Genomic DNA, 13,077 nt, shown 5'->3' on the forward strand with positions numbered 1-13,077 from the left:
TCACTGGTTTATTCATTCTACTCTATTTGTCTTATAGATTAGAAAATTAGCACAGAAACACACGATTAAGGAAGAAAACTATCAGCCTTCATGCCAACATGGCTTAGTGCAGGACTTTTGGCAGATAATGGAGATAAATCAAAAGACTCCAGTTACAGAATGCCAGAAATCTACATTATCAGAGACAGCACCAGCACATATGTCACCACCTTAGGACTCATCATTGCTGGCTATACCTTTAGGCATTGCCTCTTCTACAGTTCTGGTGTATACAGGCAATTATGGAGACCAGTCTAACACACATATGGCCTCACTTTATTCTCTTTTTACGACAACAAGTTTAATGACATCTCCAATCCCAATAAGAGGAAGGCTTCAGTTCTTTGCTGCCGAAGGGGACAAAATTTGCCACAATGATTAGTGGACTCTACAAATGGTTTCCGAATGACTCTGCATCACTTTCAAAACACCTCATCTGTCCAGAGTCCTGTCAGTTACAAACATTCCAAAAAGCTCCATTCAAAGCCACCTCCTCATCTGTCCAGAGTCCCATCAGTTACAAACATTCCAACAGCTCCATTCAAAGCCACCTCCTCATCTGTACAGAGTCCCATCAGTTACAAACATTCCAACAGATCCATTCAAGGGGCCCTGAGTGGTCTTAAGCACTCTTCATCACGGATCACTGCCATCTCACCTCTGTCTGCGTGGGTTCGAGTCTCGGGCTCGGCCAATGCGGATATGTGAGAAAGCTTGCCAGTAGCTTCTTGTGGGTCGGTGGTTCTTTCCAGGGTTTTCCTGGGTTCTTCCTCCACCATTAATACTGGCTGCCATGTATGGCCTATCATGTGCTGAAAAATGGCGTTAAACCCTACAACAACAACAACAACAACAACAGATCCATTCAAAGCCACGTTCTCATCTGTACAGAGTCCCATCAGTTACAAACATTCCATCAGATCCATTCAGAGCCGGGGCCCTGAGTGGCTGACTGGTCTAAAGAGCTCACCGTTACAGATCACTGCCATCTCACCTCTGTCTGCTTGGGTTTGAGTCCAAGGCTTGGCTAGCGTGGGTACATGGGAAAACCAGCCAGTAGCTTCTGGTGGGTTGGTGGTTCATCCCTGGGTTTTCCAGGGTTCTTCCTCCACCAGTTATACTGGCTGCCATGTATAGCCTGTCTTGTGCTGAAAAATGTCATTAAACCCTAGAACAACAACAACCATTCAAAGCCACCTCCTTGCAGCCTTATCCAGATTAGGGTGGTAGAATAAAAATATTTTTAAATTTACAGGGATTTTATTCCAGACTTTTCTTGGTCCAAAGGCAAATGGCACTATGTGCCCTGTCATCAACCTAAGTGATCTCAATCAATTCATTAACTCTCCTTGGTTCTTGATGGAAACACCACAGCACATTTTGAATGCCATTCAAGAGGGGTACTTTGCAATCAGTATGGACTTAAAAGATGCATATCTCCATGTCCCGATTCACAAAACTTTCAAGAAGTTCCTTTGTTTCCCCACCAACATCACTGATCAATTCCATGCAATCCTATTTGGATTCAGCATCAGTCCCTGGCTCTTGACTCTTCAGGTGAACCATGTTATGGCTCATATCTTAACCATCTCCAAGGTGGCAACATCATGTTACCTCAACAACATCTTACAAAACACCAGGTGAGTTATATATAATATATTAAAACACGATACGATGACCCTTGCCACACTGCTTACAAATCCGGGTTTCACCATCAACAGTGTCTAATCCAACCTTGTGCAATCTCACCAATTTGTTCATCTATTTATGTATTTCCACACACAGGTAAATAGAGTATGTCCTCCTAAGGAACAAACATTGAAAACAGGACCATAGTGGCTTTGTTACTCTTGAGGGATTTCTCTCTCATCTTCTCAGTGAGGCAATGGTACTTATCATCCTAGGTGGCCTTTATATGCGCCTATTACACATTATTGTTTTATCCCAATGGAGGCCAAAAGTTTGCCCACTGGACCAACCTCTCCCCATTTCCACAAATATGAGGTACCATATGGTGACCTAACTTGACTCGCAGTGGGTATATCTCTACAACTGCCCAGGATCACAGTCTGTAGGGGTGCAAGTACAGATAGTTGGGGGGCACACCTGCTACTGTTTCTTGGGGAAGCGAATGGAGTTAGGTCTTTCCAGGACCTGCATTTACATACCAATATTCTTGAGATGAAGGCCATTTTGAAAGCCTTTCACAGGTGGCGGGAAATTTTAACTGAAAAGGGAGTCCTCATTATCCAACAGCTCTATGATGGTGACTTTCAAATGGGGAATCAAGTCCCCAGACCTTTGCATACTGGTGTGGGACTTTCTAAAATGGTGTTGTCTATACAACAAATCCATGTTCAATATACATGGACACATAATTGTAATAGATTCTTTGTCCAGGAACAATCGGCTGACACAGATAAAATTGTCTCTCCATCCCTTGGTTTTCACTCAGATATGCACCCAGTGGGACCAGCCATTGGTGGACCTGTTTGCGACAAGGTGGAATGCTATGCTTTCAACCTTTGTCTCACCAGTCCCAGATCCCAAAGCTTAGTTAGGCGATGCACTATCCATCTATTGGAATGGCCTGGACATGTCTGCATATCTTCAAACACCTTTGATTCCAAAGGTGATACAAAAAAAAAAAAAGCAGAGTGTCACCTCATTCTCATTGCACCACACAGATGGGAGAAATCTTTGATCTCGCATCATAATTTCCCCCCCCCCCCCCCCAAAATAGTGAATTTCGCTCATCTACACAAACAACCATGATGGCAGTTGTTTCACTCCAACCCAGAGCTACTTAACCTGCACATCTGGATCATATTAAACAGGCCCTCCGAAATAAACAGTTCTCACAACCACTCGTGAAGAGAATTGTTCAAGCAAGAAGGCCATCCTCTCTCTAAAAGCATGTTAAAGGACATGAATGCCACAAGAACACATTGTACCACTACAGGCATCTATACCTCTATTATCCATGCTGTAGGATGGAGATCTGAGTCTACATTATCTAATTTTTAGCTCCGATATCTTTCATCCCAAGAGGCTCAACTTGATGTGGTGGGGCTTACAACCTCTGTGCAACAGGCCATCTTTCCAGGTTTGTCAGTTTCATAAGATGTGGCTTCATGACTTAACTAGATTTGGGGGAGGGAAAATTTTCCCTTTCTGAAACCACTTCCCATAAGATGTAGTCTTCTCTCATCTGGTTACCTAGCAGCTGTCTCTTGGACCATACGGGTCCAGAGATGACCTCTCTGGCTTAAGGGGATGTACCTCACTCCGCTTCCATTCTCCTAAGGTATTATGATTGGGTAATGTATTTAAAGAAGTGTTGTATTGTATGTAATAGAAATCAATAAATATTGTTAAATGTACAAGTTTTACAATTATAAAATAATGTCTATTTCATGAATTTAAAAAAATAATAAAATCATTATATATGGAGAGCAGCTAAGTCAGAATTCTTTTCACCAAATGAATGTCTTTGAGAAATGTAGCTGAAAGTTTATTTTGAAGAAGTTGGTACAGTACAATAGTACATTTCAACACAGCCAAATAGCTGTACCCTTCAGTTGTTTGAAAAGACAATTCACCACATTAAACACGATGACCACAAACGTCAACATGAAAGTTAATTTATTATGAGCTTTTAGTACTATGTCAATTTCTTTTGGAAGGGTAATTTATAGGAGACAGTGATAGTCAGAAATTGCATGTAAATGTCAGATATTTTTGCATTTTGTGAGTAATTTCTGCAAGGTATTGCAGGTAATGTGATATAGTGCATTACTTTACTGGACCAGCCCCAATAGCAATTAAAAAAATATCCAAAAAAGAACATAATACCACCTATGCCCATAATGCCTACAACCAGTCACACCCATAACACCTAATACCAGTCACACCCATAACGTCTAATACCAGTCGTACCCATAATGCCTAATACCAGTCACACCCATAACACCTAATACCAGTCGCACCCATAATTTTGACCACACATCGTTTGAACTAGTCCAAACCACACTCACACTGGAGCAAAGGTCAGTCCATTTTTTCTGCCTATACTGCCCTCCTCCTAGTAAAAAAAACAAGCTGGCTGACTCTCTCTTTTTGGAGCAGTTTCTGAATCTCCTGGACTATGGAAATTCGATAGGTGGCAACCTGATTATTCTTGGAGATTTCAACTTTCACTTTGACTGTCCCGGAAACTCAAATACATCAAAGCTCATAGATTCCATTAATGTTTTCAACCTCAAACAGTCAGTTCACCAACCCACCCATAAACATGGTCACATTTTAGACTGGATTCTTCATAGACCTGATGATAACATTCTACGGTTCTCCCTGGTATCCCATGACCTTGCATCAGACCACCTCTGCATTATATGCCATCTTGACGTATCAGACCCTAACCCTCCACCTTTATCTGCTACTAAGAGAAACCTCTGTATGATAAATAGAACCAAACTAATGCACAACATCCAAGCTAACCTAACAACTTGCTTACCTCCCACCGCAGAACAACTCGATAACTGTCTGCGTTCATTACTTGACAAACATGCCCTAGCTACCAAGTGCAGAGTATCAATTCAAAAGTGTTCTCCATGGTATAGCAGTGTTAGGAACCAGCTTCACACTGCTAAAAGAGACTGCCGTAAAGCTGAGAGGCTCTGGCTTTCCACCAGACTCACTACTCATAAGAAAATCTATGAAGTCGCTAAGAAGAATGTCACAAATATAGTCCATACAGCGAAATCAGCCCACTACACTACTAAGACCATGGAAAATTCCAGCTGCAAAGAGCTTTTCGAGGTTACTAACAAGCTAATGTCAAGGAACAAATCAACACCACTTCCAACTACCTTCTCTCCAGTCGACCTTCCGGACATGTTTGAAAATTTCTTGCATGACAAAGTACAAACCATTAGGGATAAGCTTGACACCACAATTTCAACTGACTTGTCGTCACCATACAGTTGGGATACAGAATTTGAGCGGCAACCATTATCAGCATTTGAACCTCTCTCTATGGATTTTGTACGTACAATCGCCATGAAGAGTGCACCAAAGTCATGTGAACTTGATCCAATTCCAACATCACTACTGCTTGAGTGCTTAGATCCAGTATTGCCTTCACTAACTGATGTTATTAATACCTCTCTCTCATCCAGGGAATTCCCATCATTTTTCAAAACTGCCATTGTAAAGCCTCTGCTGAAGAAACCAGCACTAGACCATAAAGATTTAAAGAACTACTGCCCAGTTTCTAATCTCCCATTCATATAAAAAATCTTAGAAAAGGTTGTTCTATCACAGCTTGTATCTCATCTAAATTCAAACAGTCTTTTTAGCAATGTACAATCTGCATATTGCCCTTGCCACAGTACTGAAACTACTCTTCTAAAAGTAGTTAATGACATTCTCTCTGTGTTGGATAGCGGAAAGACTACAGTCCTCACCCTCCTTGATTTGTCTGCAGCATTTGACACAATAGACCATGATATATTACTTCACCGTCTCCAGCATGTATTTGGCATTCATGATACAGCTGTACTGTGGTTCAAGTCCTACTTGGTCAACAGGACACAAATTGTATCTGCAAATGGAATACACTCCAGCCCAGTTGATCTATGTTGTGGTGTTCCACAGTTGGACCTGTTCTCTTCATTCTATACACTCAGTCGCTCTCAAGTGTCATAGGTCATCATCCATTGTCTCACAAATTGTACACTGATGACACCCAAATATACAAATCTAGCCACCCAACTGAAGTTGATGCTACCATCCAAGGAGTAGAGAGGTGCATTTCTATGTGAAATCATGGATGACATGTAACAAGCTGCAGATGAATGATGATAAAACTGAAGCCATTCTGATCACAACAAAAAGACTTTCTCATTCACATCCTTTACCTCAAACAATAAATATCAGTAACACCAATATTAAATTTACACAATCAGTACGAAACCTAGGTGTTACTCTGGACAGTACTCTCACATTGCACCAACATGTCATGAACATATGCAAGGCTGCATATCTTGAGCTGAGACGCATCAGCTCAATTTGCAAATATCTTTCAGTTGATGCCACTAAAAGACTTGTGTGTTCATTAGTACTTTCAAGACTGGACTATTGTAACTCAGTTATGTCTGGTTCATCTCAGTATCTACTCCAGAAACTTCAAAAAGTTCAAAACACAGCTGCTCGGATCATACTTAGAGTACCACAATCAGAGCACACCTCCCCGCTGCTCTGTACCCTCACTAGCTATCCATTCGATCCAGAATCAAACACAAAATTTGTTCTCTGTGCTACGTTTCACTGTCGGACTCTAGTCCAACATAGCTATCTGACCTCACCCATGTGTACACACCAGCAAGATACTTTGCTCCTCTTCTGACAATCGTATACTCATTATTCCCACTATGAAAACAAAGTCATATGGACAGCGTTCTTTTGCATACCAGGGCCCAGCAAGTGGAATGAATTGCCCACTGAACTTAGACACAAAGACACAGTGATCCCATTCAAGAGGGCTCTCAAAACTCACTTATTTTGCCAGCAAGAACAAACTTAAAGATCTAATAATGTTTCCTACCTGAAATATTCTCAGCATGTTTTTTATTTTTTAATGTTTTTCTAATTTCATGGTGTTTGTTTTTTTAATAATATTATTATATATTTTTTTATCTTATAGGTGTTGTCTGATGTTGTAAAGCGCTTAGAGCTTCTAAAGATTAGGCGCATTACAAAGCCCTCATTATCATTATTATTATTAATACCAGTCACACCCATAACTCCTAATTCCAGTCGCACCCATAAGGCCTAATACTAGACACACAGATAATGGCTAGCAGAAATTTACTGTTTTGTACAGAATTTTATATGTCTGTCATCATCTGCTATAAGATATACTTCTAACTCACATTAATTTATGTGCTGAAAATAACGATGCTTTTGTGTCATCAATATTTGTAGTTATCATTTATTTAGCTGACCTAGCCATAAGACCAAGTTGAGCTTATGGTATGATTCTTCATCTGTTGTGAATCACTGGAGTACATCTGTTTTTTATTGCAAGTGACAGTTTCAACTTGTCAAAAATTTTAGGAAATACCTACCAACCAATCATTCAAATAGGCATAGCAATTTCTTTTGATAGAAAGCATTTTAAATTTTTACAAATGATGCTGATCTGCCAAAAAATACAGCCACCATTACAAAAAAAGGAAATCCTCATCTGTTATCTGGCATCCATTGTTATTTTCAAAAATCTCAAAAACCAATAGACTAGTTTCAGTCAAATTTGATACAGAGCCTCCTAGCGTAAAGGCCTTTCAATTTTTTTGACAAATGATGCTGGTCTTCTATTGAATATCAAGTATGACCACTGCTACCAAAAGTGGCCACTGCTCTCAAATATGGCTACTGTTACCAAAAATAGAACAAGAACTAGAAAGACTTCATGTATGAAACAAATGCGGAACAGAATTGGATCAGTCCTGCAGAAAGTATCATACATTAATGGGTATGAAATTTCTACAAATGTTCCCAGTCTCTTTTCTGATATGACCACCATCATTAAAACTAGAAACTCTTGTTTGTTAAAGTTTTCTTTTGTCTTTAAAAAATGGAAGACTACACCTATTAAGCAGATGGACTTTTAACATTGTTACTTTACAAAATTCACCAGGGATAGTTAGATTGTGGTAACATTAAAACTGCTGCCAAGTCTGGTTGCTGGAAAAGCTTGTGTGATCATGATGGAAAAAAAGTTTGATCCTTAAAGGCAAACATGAGGCTATATTTGTCTGACATTGTGTCAGAATTTAATATCAAAGAAGACATAAATGTGTCTGGGGGAAAAAACAGTTCTGAGGTACAGGAACTGTATGGTAAACAACAAATAAAGGATCAGAAAGGGAACAAGTGAAAATGGATTGAGTGGTGTTGTGAATGGAGGGAATGATCTTTAGACAAGATAGCAAGATTTTTAGTTGGACCAAGAGTAGTGAAGCCTATTGAATCGAATGCATTTTCCTGGGGAAAAAATGCAAAAAGACATTATTGTCATGATTTTAAAAATAAAGTTCTTTTCATCTTGACAAGAGTTGAAGGCATGATAAATGTACAGATACAAATATTCTTGAGACAACCTATGGCCACTGATTGCAAGATATTTTAATGATGATGATTATTTGTTTATGTTGGATAATAATCATGTTTATTGTTTGAAGCTCACAAAAAACTACATGAAAAAGAATCATGATTTCCATGACATGGCCTTTGACTCACAATGGATTTAAAATGTATGGTCAAAACTTAAGTAAAAGCATCAGGTCCATTAAGAACAGCTGACATCAACAACTTTTGCAGATTTGAACATTATTATAGTGAATTTCATTTGGGATATATATTTGTCAGTTCAGGATCAGATTTGTCCAGGGTCTATAGATATTTCATATTTCATAATGCATGTGCGTAACTACAATAATGCACCAACTAATCCAGGTTTGAAATCTTAAATAGAACAAATAACATAGACCATACATAATCTGTTGGCATTTTATTAAACAGCAGATCTGGGTCCGTGCTGTTCTGCACCCATGATCTGCTATGCACTGATGAATACAGTAATGATTCAATATTGTACTCTTCAGGATTTGAGAGGAGTGATATCACAGATGAGAAGTACAAAAGTTTCCTGGAGAACATTCGTGGTAAACTGGATGTCTTGATAAATAATACAAAAGGTTTGAAGGTAAAACTGCATGCTTTCTTTATCCTTGTAAGTGAGGTACTGTATTTGCCGTATTTGTTGGGAGACCATAAATGAATTTTTAAAGTAATTTTTTTTGTGCACTGTATGTTCAGGGACACTGTTTTTATTTGAGTTGTACATTGTGCGACAAGTTTATAAATCATTTGAAAATTACATGTCGGAAAATGCACACCAACTGAAATTTTATCTAAAAAAATATTAAACTGTGCAGTTGAGATAAAACTGTTTAATCCACTGCAGCATCATCTCATCAACACAACCATTACCCTACACATGTGCGATCCATTGTTTTGGTTTGTAATAAAAATATCCTTTGTCTTTGATGTCCTTTCAGTAATAACGATTGTACTGCTCACTGCCTACAGTACAGTAGGAAAGAGATTTTGACATTTTATCACAGAAAAAGAGAGACTTCACCCTGATGATCTATCATATATAAAGGCCTCCAGATTACACTCTTTGACCCTCCCATACAGTCAAGGGCTTTCTTTCTACATGTGTCCCAAGAGACCTGTACAAAGGAGATATTCAGCAGCAGGAAATAAATGCTGTCTTTATAAAAAAGGAAGTAGATTTTATTCACAATTCATTTTCCCATTTCCCAAGTGTCCTTGTCAACCAATTAACATTTAGACCAACATGTTCGTTGTCTTGGTGGACTTGCTGTACAGATGGAATCGGCTGATTTCTGTATTCAGTCTGAGTCTGAGCATGATGGGGTCAACCTGTTATGGAATCTTTTTATGATGAGGTGGCTTCCTAATTTCATCTTGCCAATCTCAGATCCAAAAACTGGGCAGTCAGTGTCCTTTCACTGACTGGAATGGGTTCAATACATTCACTTTTCCCTAATCCCCTCTTCTTCCCAAGGTCATTCAGAAAGCAAAGGAATGTAAGTGCAGACAAATCCTGATTGCTCCCTCAAAGTGTGAAAATTCATGAATCTCCTGACTGTAATGGTACCAAATCTGTCTGGGTCCTATCAAACAACCCCTTAGAAAGTCTCCTTTCTGCAAACAAATGGTGGACTCTACATAAGTAGATGAATGATGCGCATTGGTTCAAGAGGTTGTGACAGACTTCACCAGCATCCATTTGGGTAATATATTTGAATAAGAAATCAAATGTTGGAGTAAATAATTTTTTTACCTAATCATATTGTAAGCACTCCCTCGCAAAACTTCCCTGCAGTTGCGTTCCTGGAAGGGCAGACACTTCCTCACTAGTAGTAACTGAAGATTGACAGTATTTGATACCAATGTCTCTAAAGAATGACCATTCATCTTACTTCTGTCTCACCAATCACCTTACGTTTATGTATCCACCATATGGTGGAGCATGTCCTGTTATCGTGTTGCCCATCTGTCATTTCCTTATTTCATTTCAGTACAGTAACTTGAGTTTTCCACTATGTTCTGTTACCATGCAATATCAATAGCTTGAATTATGGGCAAGGAGGAATTCTATTGATTTTGATCCCAGAAGGTCTGAGGTCTAATTCAAGGAGGAATTCTATTGACTTTGATCCCAGAAGGTCTGAGGTCTAGTTCACAGGGGTTGAAAGAAGGAAAACTCTTTCCACACAATAACTTAGAGCGTATACTAGATACATTAACCAAACTTTGTAAATGGCTTTGAGATAAGAAAAACATCTATTGATTTTGCAGTCTAATAGTCAGGGGCATGTTGACTCATGGTTTCTGCAGGGTATCTTAATCTCTTCATCACCTGCTTTTTTGGAGCAAAATAAACTTTCTGGATGGCTTGCATTTGAGACATTTGACACTTATAAATTTTGGAGTCAAAATGTCAGTGGTCATCAAGGTCACATGGACTGAAGGAAGTAAAACAATTTCCACAAAACTACATAAGTTCTGTAATTCATGCCTTGACTGAACATTTTAGGTGGCTTGCATATGAGACCAGGAAGACATTATTGATTTAGAGGTTTAAAATCAAAGGTACTCTAAAGAGGAAGAGTTTCCACAAAATAATTCAGATCCATACCCACAAATCATGCATTTGTGACCAGAAAGTATTATATCAATTGGGGTCAATAGGTCAGAGGTATAGGATGAAAATACAAAATGACATTCCCACGGTCATACTGAGGCAGTCAGCTTTGGCTGGCCTGGGTGGATATTGAACCCAGACCTTTGGATTATGAGTCTGATATTTTTTCCAGCAGAATCTTTGTTGGGGTCAAAAGGTTAAAGTCAAGCTCACTGAAAGAGATAAATGTTATGGTACTTAAGGTCTTTAATTTGTTGGATAGGGTACTTACAGTGCAACTTGTGAGAGTCCAACAATCTTAAATACAGCCTACATTGGATGGATTAATTGATTTTCAATATTTAATTAAATTGTATTATAGAATTAATGTTTCATTTTCCACATAATAGATGCTGTGTTAAATTAATTGACCCTTTTTGTTTTCTTAATCACGTTAACTGTATTCTTAAGATGTCTGAAAGTTAGGGTCAGTAACAAAATTAAAGACTGCTGTCAGAAAACTTTGTGTGTGCTTAACACTTTTTGATAGAAAGAAATTCAGGCTGTACAGTCATGAACCTTGATGGGTGTATTCATTTTGGATGGTACTATCTACCATGCACCGCTCCAGTGGCCTAGTGGTTAGAGCATCCGCTTCAGATCCGGGAGGTTGTGGGTTCGATCCCTGGCCAAGTCATACCAAAGACTTACAAAAATGGTACTAACAGCTTTTTTGCTTGGCGCTCAGCATTACGAGGATTAGTGTGTAGACTGGTCGGCCTGGTGTCTGGATAATGTGACTGGTGGGACATAACGCTACATGTCTGCAACATGATGCCCCAGTGCTAGACATCACTAAAAATTGTCACACTGCAGACATCTTAGCAATATGACTGAAAAATTGTTAAAGCTAATTTAAAAATCCAAATCAGATACACACACACCCACCATGCACAAAAGTGGGTCACAGTGGCTTAACTTCACTTCTAGCAGATACCTTTAAGTTTTGCATTTAGCTAAATTATTTTTGACACTTTAATGCACAGTCATGAAACTTGATGAATGTTTTCTTAGATGATATTGTTCACTAGGATCAAAGGAGGTCACAGTGAACTAATTTTCTAGCTATGGATGATATGCAGGGTTTAGTCTACTGGTCATAGACTAGACAAACTTATGTTGTATCCCTTTGTCTGTCATTAGTCTGTTAGCACAAGTTTATTATTGCTGTTCCTTCATAAACTAGTTGGAGGGTTGCCATGAAACTTCACACAAACATAGATTCCAAGGTTGAGTTGGTCCTAAATGAAATTAGTCCTTTGCTGATCTGACCAGTTTCTTGAATGCTGCCACTTAATTAATTTTGGGGGCCCCGAGTGGCCAAGTGGTCTAAAGCGCTTTCCGTTACGGATCATTGCCATCTTACCTCTGTCTGCGTGGATTTGAGTCTCGGATTCGGCCAATGTGGGTATATGAGAAAGCATCCCAGTAGCTTCTTGTGGATCAGTGGTTCTTTCCAGGGTTTTCCCGGGTTCTTCTCCACCATTAATACTGGCCACCATGTATAGCTTATAGTGTGCTGAAAAATGGTGTTAAACCCTATAACAACAACAAAACAACAACAACAATAAATAATTTTGATTTTTAATACAGACACAGACACACCTAGCATATCTTTAGGGTCATTAGGGCATTAGTGCCTCTGAGAGGCTTTTATTTAGATTAAGCCATTATTTCCCAGGCAAGGCATACCATTATCCAGAATCATTCTTTAGTTTATTGTTGTCAGGTGCTATGGCGGTGGTGAATTTGTGTAGAATGCAGGTTTGTTCCAATGCCAGTAGACTAAAGCATTCTCACATCCTCCTGTTTGTTTGCATCCCCTACTGATTTAAAAAACAAAAAGCATCATGGGTATGAAAAATGCACAAAACTTAGTCATTTCTTTCATTGATTTATAATTTCTAACCAAATTGTTGTGGCGGGGGGTGGGGGTGGGCACTAAAACTGTCAACTTATTGGCATTTCATACCAAATGAAAACTCTTGATGTAAACAAGCAGATAGACTGTACACTGTGTCCTTTTCTGATTTCTAGAATAGTCTATTTCAGTCAGTAAAACTGTCGTCTGCATCCAATATCTGCAATATCTAGTTTTAATGTTTCTAAAACAAATTGGACAAGTTAAAGGATGATCCCTTGTATAAATGTGTTCATAGAAATAATTCCTGAATTTACAGAATCATTGATATTAT

General features: G+C 38.8%; 1 protein-coding gene across 1 annotated transcript in view; it reads left to right on the forward strand.

Annotated features, from left to right (window-relative positions):
- The window catches only part of LOC149797464 (DNA repair protein RAD50-like), a 212,784-nt gene that overhangs the window by 33,778 nt on the left and 165,929 nt on the right, over nucleotides 1-13,077 (forward strand). The window contains exon 8 of the mRNA XM_089960763.1: nucleotides 8,709-8,809. Coding sequence (XP_089816889.1) covers nucleotides 8,709-8,809 — 101 coding nt within the window. The remainder of the gene's footprint in view (nucleotides 1-8,708; nucleotides 8,810-13,077) is intronic.

The sequence above is a fragment of the Sinohyriopsis cumingii genome, chromosome 6 (genome assembly GCF_028554795.1).
Source record: "Sinohyriopsis cumingii isolate HCF-2022 chromosome 6, ASM2855479v2, whole genome shotgun sequence".
NCBI lineage: Eukaryota > Metazoa > Mollusca > Bivalvia > Unionida > Unionidae > Sinohyriopsis > Sinohyriopsis cumingii.